A 14,552-nucleotide genomic window follows, 5' to 3' on the forward strand; every position below is an offset into this window, starting at 1 on the left:
CTAGAGTACTGCCTACTTATGCATTTGCAAAATGTTTAATGTTCAAGACGTTATATATATATATATATATGAAGCCTCCAGAGGGGGAGGACTCACTAGAGTACTGCCTACTTATGCATTTGCAAAATGTTTAATGCTCAAGACGTTCAACGTTTATAAAAAAAGCCTTCAGAGGAGGAGGCCTCACTAGTACTGCCTACTTATGCATTTGCAAAATGTTTAAAACTCAAGATGCTTAACATTTTTAAAAAAGCCTTCAGGTACTTCTATAAGCTTTCAGACCCTTTTTATTGTACAGGGCAATTCCTTGGCTGAGGGCAGAATTCTTGTACCTCCATCCTTTACTCCCTTGGATCCTGGGGCCTTTTTATGTCTCTTATTACTAAAAGACGGTTGTGTAATCTAAGCTGATCAGTCTCGAAATAGGGTTCTGTGTGAGTTCATATGTTTATATGCCAGAGTTTTTGTTTGACTCATGATTGCAAACATACCAGTGTGTTCATGTACATATCCATGTATGTGAAAATATGAAGATAGTTTTTCAGTTTTTGCCTAGGTGTGTGTGTGTGTGAACAAATAATAAACCCTTATTGTTGTAAGGCACTGAGATATAGGTGTTGTTTCTTGCCACAGTCTAACCTAGACTCTCCTGACTCTAATAGACTTGTTCAAATCACCTGTCAAAGTGAATATCGCCCCAATCAATAACCAGGATTTCTTAGTATGGCCAGATAAGAAAATGGTAGAGGGATTTCCGGTCAAGATGGTGGAGTAGGGCGGGTGGCTGGATGGCTCAGTTGGTTAGAGCGCAAGCTCTTAACAACAAGATTGCCGGTTCGATTCCCACATGGGATGGTGAGCTGTGCCCTCCACAACTAGATTGAAAACAACGACTTGACATGGAGCTGATGGGTCCTGGGAAAACACACTTTTCCCCAATAAAAAAACAAAACAAAACAAAAACAATTCCTTTAAAGAAAAAGAAAAAGTGGAGGTAAACGCTGTGATGGCCTCCTCTCACAACCACATCAAAATTACAATCAAACTGCAGAACAACCATCATTGAGAACCATCTGAAGTCTAGCTGAACAGAAGTCCTATAACTAAGGACATACAGAAGATGCCACCGTGAGACTGTTAAGAGGGGTGGAGATGTGGTAACGCACTGGTCCCACACCCGCATGTGACCATTAAAAATTGGGATGGATATCTTGGCTGTGGAGGTTCCCCCCTGGAGGAGCAAGGGGTCCCAGCCCCACACCAGGCTCCCCAGCCCAGGGTTCCAGTGCCGGAGAGAGAAGTCCCCATAATTGCAGCCTGTGAAAACCAGCAGAGATGGTGGCTGGGTGAGATGGAGGATGGCTGCATTCCCAGACCCTCCTCTTAAAGGACCCACGCATGGTCTTATTTGATGACGGACTCGATCGCTTTGAGCTCCAGCACTGGGGCAGCAGCTCAAAAGGCACCAGGGAGATACAGGGAGGAAATGAGTTGTCTGGCCTCAGGATGAGGGTTGGAGGGGCAGCTTTCTCCCGGGCAGAGGAGCTGGCAAAAGCCATTGATTCTTTGTTGAGCCCTTCCCCTCCCTGCGTGCAGATGCAGGCGGCCGCCATATCTGAATCTCCATCAACCTGGCTAACACAATTCGCCGCACCCTGGTGGTTCCTTAAGACGCTGCCCTACCCAAGTTTCGGGCCCACCCAAGCCACTTCCAGTGGCTTTCCCATACAAACGGCCTGTCTTGGCTCAGGCTGCAGACTTTCCTGAAATCCCTCAAAGGTCCACAAAACTCAAACAAGCAAGCAGCATCTGGCTTTGGCATGTCCCGTACCTCTGGCTGAGCAGCCCTAAGCCCAGCACTAACAGCAGCCAGACTCGGTTCGCAGATTGGCCTCTCGAGGCACCTCTAAACCCACTGTGGGCAGTGGCCATCTGTTGATTGCTTTGTGGCTCACGAGCCAGGTGGCCCTGGGCAGGGCACAGGCTGTGGCTGAACTTGGCCTGTGGCAGGGCCCCTCCCAGGAGGCCCCGGGGCTGGCATGCCTAGATGCCAGCTTCAGACCACACCAGAGCACCACCCAATCACCTCCACAGACGATACACCCAAAGGGGGGACGGGGCAGGCACCAGAGCCCTGCTAAAGCGAATCCTGCTCTGTACACAATAGCTCCTCCACTGTAGTCACGGCCAGTCCTCACAACCAATCAGCCCGAGGGTGAATCCATCCCACTGACACAAACAGCCACCAAGGCTCAACTACAACAGGAGGGCACACACAATCCACACAAGGGACACACCTGCAGGACCCAGCTCAGGTGACCAGAGAGACTGTGTCACTGGGACCCACAGGACACCTACTACATAAGGCCACTCTACTAAGACCAGGAGGCATAGCAGCCTTACTTAACACATAGAAACAAACACAGGGAGGCAGACAAGATGGGGAGACAAAGAAGCACTTCCCAAATGAAAGAACAGAACAAAGCTCCAGAAGAAGAACTAAACAAAAGGTTGGGGGAAATGCCCCGTGTTGTAGTATTTGCCAATTTCAAGCTACCAAAGTGATGTCAATTAATGCAGAATTGGGAAGAGACACATTTCCATTATTCAGATACAATAAATGTACATAACCTCAAGAGCATAGATAATAGGAAAATAACTAGGGATTGATGAGATGTGAGTATGTGTTATGTTTGTTTTCAATATAAGGCATGTAATGGGATTGTTACTTTACATCTAGTTTTTAATAACAACTGTTTTTAACAAGTGGCTTGTGAAGTTTCTGAAAATTTAACAGTCGGTGCTTATGTTCCAGCAAGAGTCCCCTCCAGCACTCCACTCTTTTCAACCGTTGCCCAGAAAGGTACCTCTTCTAAAGTAGGTCACACTGCAGGACCGTAAAGGGCTGCTACCACTGGTTTCTGACCAAAAATAGCCTAAAGTGTGGGGAAAGTACTAATTATTAATTTAAAAAATGGAATGATATGGAACAAATTTTGAACAGAATTAATTGTCAAAAGTGTTTATGGGTGAACGTGCATTCTCAGAGACAGCGAACATTGGGTGAAGGTGAGAGGTGGGGACACCACAATAAGAACAAGTCGTGCAGAAGTGTATTCAACAGATTTCTTAAAGGCTAAAGGAAGGGGGCAACTGGTGTTACCTGGCCATCGGATCTGTATCTCTCATCAGAGAGACAGACATTCATCACAATCCCTTTTCCTTCTTAGAAAAATGCTGCATAATCTACATAAACTTCTCCACCTTGCCTTTTGAAACTTAAAAATACATACTTCATTGTTAAGTAGAGGCACTATGTTATACAGCAGATCTCTAGAACATACTCATCTTGTATAACTAGGACTTTATATTCATTAAACAAAAACTCTACATATCCCTCTTCCCTTATCCCCTGGCAACCACCATTCTATTATCTGCTCTATAAGTTTGACCAGTTTAGATGCTTAGTGTAAGAGGAACTGTGCACTTAAAAGTGCGTTAAGGGGCTGGCCGGTGGCTCAGGCATTCAAAATTTTTAAATTAATAATTAGTACTTTCCCCACACTTTAGGCTATTTTTGGTCAGAAACCAGTGGTAGCAGCCCTTTACGGTCCTGCAGTGTGACCTACTTTAGAAGAGGTACCTTTCTGGGCAACGGTTGAAAAGAGTGGAGTGCTGGAGGGGACTCTTGCTGGAACATAAGCACCGACTGTTAAATTTTCAGAAACTTCACAAGCCACTTGTTAAAAACAGTTGTTATTAAAAACTAGATGTAAAGTAACAATCCCATTACATGCCTTATATTGAAAACAAACATAACACATACTCACATCTCATCAATCCCTAGTTATTTTCCTATTATCTATGCTCTTGAGGTTATGTACATTTATTGTATCTGAATAATGGAAATGTGTCTCTTCCCAATTCTGCATTAATTGACATCACTTTGGTAGCTTGAAATTGGCAAATACTACAACACGGGGCATTTCCCCCAACCTTTTGTTTAGTTCTTCTTCTGGAGCTTTGTTCTGTTCTTTCATTTGGGAAGTGCTTCTTTGTCTCCCCATCTTGTCTGCCTCCCTGTGTTTGTTTCTATGTGTTAAGTAAGGCTGCTATGCCTCCTGGTCTTAGTAGAGTGGCCTTATGTAGTAGGTGTCCTGTGGGTCCCAGTGACACAGTCTCTCTGGTCACCTGAGCTGGGTCCTGCAGGTGTGTCCCTTGTGTGGATTGTGTGTGCCCTCCTGTTGTAGTTGAGCCTTGGTGGCTGTTTGTGTCAGTGGGATGGATTCACCCTCGGGCTGATTGGTTGTGAGGACTGGCCGTGACTACAGTGGAGGAGCTATTGTGTACAGAGCAGGATTCGCTTTAGCAGGGCTCTGGTGCCTGCCCCGTCCCCCCTTTGGGTGTATCGTCTGTGGAGGTGATTGGGTGGTGCTCTGGTGTGGTCTGAAGCTGGCATCTAGGCATGCCAGCCCCGGGGCCTCCTGGGAGGGGCCCTGCCACAGGCCAAGTTCAGCCACAGCCTGTGCCCTGCCCAGGGCCACCTGGCTCGTGAGCCACAAAGCAATCAACAGATGGCCACTGCCCACAGTGGGTTTAGAGGTGCCTCGAGAGGCCAATCTGCGAACCGAGTCTGGCTGCTGTTAGTGCTGGGCTTAGGGCTGCTCAGCCAGAGGTACGGGACATGCCAAAGCCAGATGCTGCTTGCTTGTTTGAGTTTTGTGGACCTTTGAGGGATTTCAGGAAAGTCTGCAGCCTGAGCCAAGACAGGCCGTTTGTATGGGAAAGCCACTGGAAGTGGCTTGGGTGGGCCCGAAACTTGGGTAGGGCAGCGTCTTAAGGAACCACCAGGGTGCGGCGAATTGTGTTAGCCAGGTTGATGGAGATTCAGATATGGCGGCCGCCTGCATCTGCACGCAGGGAGGGGAAGGGCTCAACAAAGAATCAATGGCTTTTGCCAGCTCCTCTGCCCGGGAGAAAGCTGCCCCTCCAACCCTCATCCTGAGGCCAGACAACTCATTTCCTCCCTGTATCTCCCTGGTGCCTTTTGAGCTGCTGCCCCAGTGCTGGAGCTCAAAGCGATCGAGTCCGTCATCAAATAAGACCATGCGTGGGTCCTTTAAGAGGAGGGTCTGGGAATGCAGCCATCCTCCATCTCACCCAGCCACCATCTCTGCTGGTTTTCACAGGCTGCAATTATGGGGACTTCTCTCTCCGGCACTGGAACCCTGGGCTGGGGAGCCTGGTGTGGGGCTGGGACCCCTTGCTCCTCCAGGGGGGAACCTCCACAGCCAAGATATCCATCCCAATTTTTAATGGTCACATGCGGGTGTGGGACCAGTGCGTTACCACATCTCCACCCCTCTTAACAGTCTCACGGTGGCATCTTCTGTATGTCCTTAGTTATAGGACTTCTGTTCAGCTAGACTTCAGATGGTTCTCAATGATGGTTGTTCTGCAGTTTGATTGTAATTTTGATGTGGTTGTGAGAGGAGGCCATCACAGCGTTTACCTCCACTTTTTCTTTTTCTTTAAAGGAATTGTTTTTGTTTTGTTTTGTTTTTTTATTGGGGAAAAGTGTGTTTTCCCAGGACCCATCAGCTCCATGTCAAGTCGTTGTTTTCAATCTAGTTGTGGAGGGCACAGCTCACCATCCCATGTGGGAATCGAACCGGCAATCTTGTTGTTAAGAGCTTGCGCTCTAACCAACTGAGCCATCCAGCCACCCGCCCTACTCCACCATCTTGACCGGAAATCCCTCTACCATTTTCTTATCTGGCCATACTAAGAAATCCTGGTTATTGATTGGGGCGATATTCACTTTGACAGGTGATTTGAACAAGTCTATTAGAGTCAGGAGAGTCTAGGTTAGACTGTGGCAAGAAACAACACCTATATCTCAGTGCCTTACAACAATAAGGGTTTATTATTTGTTCACACACACACACACCTAGGCAAAAACTGAAAAACTATCTTCATATTTTCACATACATGGATATGTACATGAACACACTGGTATGTTTGCAATCATGAGTCAAACAAAAACTCTGGCATATAAACATATGAACTCACACAGAACCCTATTTCGAGACTGATCAGCTTAGATTACACAACCGTCTTTTAGTAATAAGAGACATAAAAAGGCCCCAGGATCCAAGGGAGTAAAGGATGGAGGTACAAGAATTCTGCCCTCAGCCAAGGAATTGCCCTGTACAATAAAAAGGGTCTGAAAGCTTATAGAAGTACCTGAAGGCTTTTTTAAAAATGTTAAGCATCTTGAGTTTTAAACATTTTGCAAATGCATAAGTAGGCAGTACTAGTGAGGCCTCCTCCTCTGAAGGCTTTTTTTATAAACGTTGAACGTCTTGAGCATTAAACATTTTGCAAATGCATAAGTAGGCAGTACTCTAGTGAGTCCTCCCCCTCTGGAGGCTTCATATATATATATATATATAACGTCTTGAACATTAAACATTTTGCAAATGCATAAGTAGGCAGTACTCTAGTGAGGCCTCCCCCTCTGGAGGCTTTATATATATATATGTAAACGTTGAACGTCTTGAACATTAAACATTTTGCAAATGCATAAGTAGGCAGTACTCTAGTGAGGCCTCCTCCTCTGAACTTCTAGCTCAAGAGTGAGATGCACGCTGGATGTCCAAGAGGCTGAGAAACAGAGCTGGCCAGCCTGGGTGGGAGACAGGGGGTAGGAGGCTGGAGCCCTCTATCTCCAGCAGGAGCTGTAGACAGAAAGGAAGGGGTTAGGGCCAGCTCACACCCATTTCCCTTCCCAGCTCGCCCCTTTTGTGTTCCACCCAATTGAGGATTTGCCACGTGGACCCTTGCACAGAACTCTTCCTCGCTGAGTTGCCCATGTCAACTCTTGCCTCCTCCAGTCCCTCCATCACATTTATTTTTGCCAAGCCCAGGGTCTTTGAGCATGCTCCCCCTTAGCTCACACAGTTCCTGGCTCCTCACCACCCAGTCGCTGGTATCGCCTCCTAAGCCTGGCATGCCAGACATCTGTGATTGGTAGCCTCTGCAGCCTCATCCCCTTATGTTCCTCCAGGGTTCCTGCTTCACTCACACACCATATACCCCATCCACCATTTGGGCCTGGGAGTGCCCAGCCTTCCCTCTAGGCCTCCCCAGGTGTCCATCCCTCTGCAGACCTCCTCCAGTCACTCCACTCCAGGCTCATCATTGAGATTTAGTGGCAAAACACAACTTGTGAAGGCATCCAGGCTCCACATCCAGACTGGAAGGTCCCTCAAGGCAGGGACCAGATCTGCTTCCAGACTAGGCTCACATCACCTATGTATGTCCTCCCCAGACCACAGCAGGTGGCAAGCGTCTGGGTAGAACGCTCTGGGCTGAGAGTCAGGAGACCTGGATCTTCCACTTAATATGCTGCATACCCTAGGCAAGCCCCTGCCACTCTCAGGGCCCGTTTCCGTGTTTCTTGACATCATGGCACTGGACATTTGCTGTTGAATACAAAGCTCGTTAAACTGATGCTTTGCTGAACAACCATCAACTGCCATCTCAGGCGTCAGACTGAGGAGCTCAGGTACCTGGGCCCAAGGAGGTTCAACCCACCAACCCCGAGTTTCCAGTTACTCCCCGCTTACCTCAAGGTCCTCCCATTTCCCAACTAGCCCCATCCCATGTTCTCCTTTCTAGGACCAGGCTACCTGGTGCAACGCAGAGTTGGAGCGGGGAGATGGAGCCTGAAGGAGCCTGGGAAGATTGTTTCAGAATCAGCAGAGCCTCGGCCGCCTCCAGCATCTGCTGCCACTCTGAGGCAGCAGAAACCAAGGCCTGGCCAGAAGCTGTGGGAGCCTGCAAAGGAAAGGGTGTGAAAGAATGGGAGCTGGGAACTCACACCTCCCTGCCTCATGCGACAAGTGCCCTTTCAGTCCCCAGTTCCACTGAAGGCTCCACCCACCCCGAAGCGTTCTGCTCTCCCCATTCACTAAGCTTGGCCCCTGCCAGGGTTCTGGGCCCCACCATTTTCCCAGGATCTGTGGCTGCAGTAGAAGATTGTCAAGAGTGGCGTAGGGCTGGAGGATTGGAGTTGACTGTCCAGAAACAAGGAAAGGAGAGGCTGGGGGATTAAACCCTCTGGAAGACACCTACTGCCAGTCATCAGAAAGGGGTAAGATTTTGCAGTCTCTGAATGTGGGAGTCTGAATGCCTGCTGACCATTAGGCTCTGTGGCTTGGGCAAGTCCCTTCCCCTGCTTGGCCTCTTTTCTTTTCTATCTCTTTTCTCTATGTCTTTCCCGAGACACTAATTCCTGCCAGCTTTTTCAAAACTTGCCGGGGCAACCGTGAAGATTACAGGAAATCACAGGTGTCTTGTGTTTTAATCTGCAAAGCACCTGGAGAGATGCGATTCCTGTCCCTGTCCAGGGACTGGTTCTTGCTTCCATAGTCCCCAATCCCCATGGGACTTAAGAACCAGCTTGGCTCATTTCCAGGAAGGTTTCTCTGATGGCCTCCAGACTCTCGCCTGGGCCTCTGTGGCCCTCACCATCATGCCCCTCCCCATTTTCAGCAGGACCTTCTATCCCATCAATCTGTTTCATGTGGAATAACAGCCTCTGTTTGGTGAAGGCCTGCTATATGGCAGGTCTTATGCTAGTCCTCTTATCAGTGCTATGGGTCCAGAATATTGTCCCCTCTCAGTGCACTGACGAAGAAAGAGGGGCTCGGAAACGTAAACTCACTTGCCCAAAGTCTCTCACAAATAGGAAATGGCGAAGCTGGGAGGGCCCTGTCCTTGCCCGCTAGCCTGAGATGCCGCTTCTCCTTCTCCTCCCCCTATTTGTCCCCCTCCTCTGCCTCCACCTCCTCCTTCCACCTCCCATGGCATCAAGCACAGGGACAGGCACCAAGTATCTCAATACACAACTAACTCCGTGGTCCTTCTCACTCTACTCACGTGCTGGGCAGGGCAGGGGTCCTGTGCAAATCCCTGGAAAGAGAAATTGTCCGTTGCTTCATCAAGGCTGCTGGAGTCCAGGACAGAGACAAAGATCCTGGGGCCTGACCAATCAGCGGAACCCGTTGGGAGATCGCCTGCAGGAGCAGAGAGCACAGGTTGGAGTCCGGTACCAGGCAGGCCATGCAGAGGAGACGTGGGCGTGTTTTGGGATGAGAATAGGAGCCCAGAATGTCAGAGCTGAGAAGACCTTGAAGACCAGCCAGCCAGTCCTACTGTTCATTTTGCAACTGGGGAAATTGAGGCCCAGAGAGGAGAAGCATCTTTTCCCCCAAGGTCATATGGCAAGTTGCAGTAGGGATAGGGATGCAACCCAGGTCCTCAAGACACAGAGGAATGGGTCTGGGAAGTGGCTGAGGTGGGAGCCTCCCCCGCTGGCCCCAGACTCTCCTTACCTCCCTGGGGGTTGCACAGGGGTGGGCCTTAAGCTGGGGGCATGATGCTCTCCTTCCCAGCTGTGGGAGACTGGGGACAGCTTAGGCGAGCCTTTCCCCGTTACCCCACCCCGCTCTACCTCACCCCCAACCTGAGGTCTCATCTCACTGTGGACCTTTTTGACCCACCCCACCCCACCCCCAGATCTCTCCTTCCCAGCAACACGTGGCAGATAATGTTGATGGTGTTTTACAGTTGGGGAAGCTAAGGCCCAAGGGGTAACTTGCCCAAGGCCACATTGAAGTTGGGTGGTAGGAATGGTGACAGAACTACTCATGCTCCCTACACCCAAACCCAGGTTCCCTCCCTGGCCAGAGACACTCACTGAAGACTCCTGCTTGAACAGCCAACTTCTTGACAGGGCTGTGATCCTTGGGAGGTGCGGCCCCACTCCTTACCAGTGCTCGAGTCAGGCGCCTCTCTAGGCGGGCCCCCTGCGCCCTCTGCAAGGCAGTCTCAGCAGACAAGACTCTGCCGTGTTCCCTAAAGTGGGGAGTGCAGGTCTAAAGTCAGTCACACTTAGAGGAGACCCGCCTTCCCATCCCCTTGTCAGATACCCCACTCACGAGAAGAAGGTGCACTTGTGACACTTGCAGGTCTGGAAGAAACAGAAGTGCATGTGGTTCTTGATTTGGTCAGTGAAGCCGTGGTTGTGGCAGCGGACACAGCGACTTACAGCTCTTCTGGGGCGAAGTTCCATACGCCATGGCACTTTGCTGTCATATCTAGGGCTGGAGCGGGAGCGGGAGCGAGAGCGGGCCACAGTGGTCTTCTTCCCTTTGGGGTCCATGGTTCTAGGGCCAGGAGCAGAGGTCAGCATGGCTGCATGATCCCCTGCCCCCAACATACTTCCTCTGACCTTGGTAAACTCCTGCATTCTTGTCAGACTGCACCCACCCTCCCTTCTTGCTCATGTAGCCTCCTTCCCAGGAAGTCCCACTCACGCGTCACCTTGTTCCAAGAAAGCCTTGGCTTGGGTCCTGTATACTTTCACTGCAGTTACTATGCTCCTTGTCTACCTTCACGCCACATAGGAGGTCAGGTCGGACAATTAAGTTTGCGAACTCATCCTAGAAAAAGTGCTACATACTTCACTGCTGAATATCACTATGGTCACCTTCGAAGGATGCCCCTTGGGAAGCTGTGCGCTGAGGCCAGCGCCTAGTCTACCCTTCAAAGCAATTTTGGGACTCTTTTTTTCTGGAATGGCCATCAGAGCTGGCGACGTATTACCCTTGATGTCCTGAATGTCCTCCAAATGTCTTCCTTCCTTTGGGTAAAGAAAGAAGTCATTGGGGGCCAGATCATGTGAGTAGGGAGGGTGCTCCAATACAGTTATTTGTTCGCTGGCTAAAAACTCCCTCACAGACAGTGCCGTGTGAGCTGGTGCCTTGCCGTGATGCAAGAGCCTTGAATTGTGGGCGAAAAGTTCAGGTCATTTTCATCTAACTTTCTCATGTAGCCTTTTCAGCACTTGCAAATAGTAAACTTGGTTAACTGTTTGTCCGGTTGGTATAAATTCATAATAAGTAATCCCTCTGATATCAAAAAAAGGTTAGCAACAGTGTTGCGACAAGTTCACGAACTTAATTGTCAGACCCAGTAGACCCTATTTTCAGGCACACACATGCAGTCTCATGCCCTTCAGCAATTACTACTCGTCCTTTTCATGTGTCATCCATCCTGTACTCTGTTCTACCCAAGTATTACTCCTGGTGTCCAACTCCACAGGTGTCTTCGTAATCTTCTGCAGTCATTCACTCCCCACTCATGAATGCATGCTGCCCACACTCAGTTCTATTACTAGTCTCATGTATGGCCCACATTGAGTTTCTCTCACACACTCCATTCTGACATTTCTCGTGCAGCCCACCTTAATCTTCATCATTTCCTTGGTCACCTTTTAAGCTGACACACCTTGGCATCCCATGAAATCTCATTATTTTGCTGGATCGCAAGGCCCTCTTTCAATAATTATTTTCGTTCACCCCCCCCCCCAGTTATTCATTGAACAGATGTTTGTTGAGCCCCGTATCAAATGCCAGACCCTGATCTCGTGGACAGCTATCTCTTCATGGCACCAATTGCCCCCTTGCACCAACACACCCGTGTCTGCTTTCAGCACACCCATGTGTTTCCTGCACAGCCTGCCAACAATCTTCGGTGCTCCTCCCCACGCCTCAGACAATTATGCTCGAGCACACCTTCCCCCACCCCCACTCACTGGAGTGCCCCACCTCCTCTCAGGCACCCCATCATTCGGTCATTCGCTGCCGCCACCTCAGAATCAAACGCAGGGGCACGAGCCCTGCCCCAGGGATCCTCCCACAGGGGTCCCGCTGAGGAGGGGTGAGGGGCAGAGTGGGATATCAGCAGTGAATCCCCTCTCCCCCCGGGAAGTACCCTGCTGAGGTGGAAGAGAAAAGAAGGGGTCGGGGCCCAGAGCAGGAGGGAGGGAGGGAGAGGCCTGGAGAATGACGATCGATCGATCGATCGAGGGTGGTATTCCTGATACCAGCCTGTGGTTACCTCAGCCTGCAGCAAGTCGTAATCGGTGGACTGGGACAAGGGATCTGAGACGAACGTAGTTCTCGCTCCCTTTCCCGCCCTTCCCGCAAAGGCCAATGAGCTTCCAGCGCTGCCTCCCGTTTCCGGCTCTCGGCGCTGTGGCCAGCGACCAATGAGCGTGGAGTTCCACCAGAGCTCATCCCTCCCACTTCCCTCCTTCCCTCCCACTTCTCCTCAGGCTCACTTTACTAGGCTGGCCAGTAACACGTGAAGTCGTGAAGTGAAGTGCAACTTTGTGTTCCCCAAGCCTTGTTTCCCAGACTGTTCTCTCTCTGGATGCGCATGCGTTTTTAACTCCTGTCCTTGGTATTCTGTTGTTTACTTTCACAAAATTCAGTGAAGGTTTTAAGATCGACCCCTATTCCTATGTCAGGGATTCTCAATCAGGGGCGATTGTGCACCCCCAGGGAACTTCTGGCAGTGTCTCGAGCCATTTTGGCCCATATTTGTGCGTCTCTGTTTCTGAGCTCGCCGTTCTCTTGCAATCATTTGTCTATTATCTTTTTAATCTTTCAGGTTAGTATCTACTTATAGCCTCTGTACGTGCAGAACTCGTACATCTTTTACTCAGTTTATCCTAACATACTCTACAGTGTTGTTGCTCTTGTACACGATAACTGTCTAAAATGACGTTTTTCTATTTGTATCTAATTTGTAGCAATCCGTTTGACTCTTTAAAAAGTAAATTGATCTTAATGTCAGCCACCATGCTAAATTCGGTGATACCTAATGATTTGTCTACATGTGTTCGGTGGTTTCCTGTGAAACTGTGAGTAACAGAAGCATAATAATCAACTCACAGGTTCCTTCCTGTGCTGGCTAGGGCAGCCAGCACAGGTGGAATAGAGATGGCAAAAGTGGGTATTTTTCAGTTGTTTGTAATATTAAATAGAAGCTGCCAACATTTCCACATTAAAATGAGTTTGCTGTACTTCACTTTCTCTTTCTTTCTCTCTGTTCTCTCTCTCTCTCTCTCTCTCTCTCTCTCTCTCTCTCTCTCTCTCTCTCTCTTTCTCTTTCTCCTCTCTCACACACACAATTTTAGATGGAGACATGGTAAACAAATAAAAATAAAAAGATCGTTATTTCAGTAATACAATGTATGTTAGAGAATTGTGAGACCATCTGTAACATTTGATAAAAAGCAGACTTTCAACAAACTCTGTATAATGCAAGACCTTTCCAACAATATGAAAGAGTAATTGATTCAAAATTTGAAAAAATTTCAAATACCTTATTTTTACCGTTACACGAGTCACGAGACATGAGACCCCGGCCAATGTAATACTTTGGGTACATTTTGTCTCCACGGACTTTCCAACTTGCAAAGACAGTGTTGTAGCCTAAATATCGGAACTGTGGCACAGATGATGTGGAATCATTTGTATCACTTTAGACAAGAATTTGAGAGAATTGTGGAAATATTACAAAACAAATAGCTTCTGTCATGAAAGACAGCGATCTAGCTATTACATCAGAAATCAAATATCATTGTTATTTTAAATCAAGTGTCCTATGTTTCTCTTATTCTTCTTTCCACTGTATGATACACATTAAGAACATAGGTACTTAGGTTTGTAACGTAGAGTATGTGAAATGTATCACGATTATAGTTATTAAAGTCATTCAGTAAATACATCCAAATGCAGTGAATCACTGTAGGTTTATTTTGTCAGTCTCGCCGGAGGTTTGTAACTATTATGGGTCTTTTCAAAGAACCAGATTTTTGTTTGCTTGATTTTTTTCTCTCTCTTGTTTTCCTGTTTTTCAATTCCATCGATCACCAGGCTTATCTTTAGTACCCCATTCCTTCTGCTTGCTTTGAGTTTATTTTGCTCTTCTCCTTCTAGTCTCCTGAGGTGAGAACTTATTGACTTGATACTTTCCCTTTTACTTAATGCAAGTCCTCGATCATATAAATCTCCCTTTCAGCAGTGCTGTAGCTTCATCCCACAAATTTTGATGCATTTTACGATCATTTCCATTCAGTTCAACGCATTTCTTGACGTGCTGGAAAAGTTTTTCTTTAGGCCGTGGACTGAGTGGCCTGCTGACCACTGGGTGGTGGTGAAAGCCCCGAAATCATCCCAGTGGGGATCGGAAGGTGGCCTCCTTACTGCCCAGTGGAGGTATAATTGCAGAATCTCCATGTGATTGATTTCCACTGACATGGGAGGAGTAGGGTGGCCCCCGTTTCCGCCAGTCAATTGTGAAATGCTAGGCTCCCCACTGGGCCTTTCCTGTGTTGTTTGGCTGCAGTAGAGCAGTTATTGTCCAAAGGTTTTCTGTCCTGCTCTGCCTCCCCTTTTCTGCTCCTTATGCTAGAGAGAGCAGGCTTTTGTTGTGGCTGCTTGTTGTTGCTATTGTTGGTGTTGGGGTTTTTTTTGCTTGTGTCCTATGGCACGTCCCCATAGCCAGCCTCTTCAGCTCCAAGTCTGGGGTATATGACACAGAAAGAAACCCAGGGAACTCACCATGTGTCCTCCCTCCGCTTCTGAGACCCTTAGTTGCTCTGCCTTCTCCGTTCCACTTTGCAGAGTCTC

At 48.4% G+C, this 14,552-nt stretch overlaps 1 protein-coding gene across 1 annotated transcript; it reads right to left on the reverse strand.

Annotated features, from left to right (window-relative positions):
• Nucleotides 1–6,632: 6,632 nt before the first annotated feature.
• Nucleotides 6,633–12,149, reverse strand: LOC148754709 (uncharacterized). Its single transcript, XM_088794773.1, has 7 exons — nt 11,971–12,149; nt 10,008–10,235; nt 9,767–9,924; nt 8,947–9,083; nt 7,695–7,842; nt 7,419–7,522; nt 6,633–6,740 (listed from the first exon to the last, which is right to left on the reverse strand). Exons 1-7 carry the CDS (start codon nt 12,147–12,149, stop codon nt 6,633–6,635), a joined length of 1,062 nt encoding a protein of 353 aa, XP_088650899.1.
• Between the last annotated feature and the right edge of the window lie 2,403 nt (nt 12,150–14,552).

The sequence above is a fragment of the Rhinolophus sinicus genome, chromosome 18 (assembly GCF_057876585.1).
Source record: "Rhinolophus sinicus isolate RSI-liver-muscle chromosome 18, RSI-T2T, whole genome shotgun sequence".
Classification (NCBI taxonomy): Eukaryota; Metazoa; Chordata; class Mammalia; order Chiroptera; family Rhinolophidae; genus Rhinolophus; species Rhinolophus sinicus.

Coding starts and splice junctions, on each gene's coding strand:
- LOC148754709 (XM_088794773.1), bottom strand. CDS start 12,149: ATGAGCTCTGGTGGAACTCCACGCTCATTGGTCGCTGGCCACAGCGCC. Junction 9,925..10,007: donor CACAAGTGCACCTTCTTCTC/GTGAGTGGGGTA, acceptor TCCCCACTTTAG/GGAACACGGCAGAGTCTTGT. Junction 7,843..8,946: donor ACCCCTGCCCTGCCCAGCAC/GTGAGTAGAGTG, acceptor TTTCCTTTGCAG/GCTCCCACAGCTTCTGGCCA.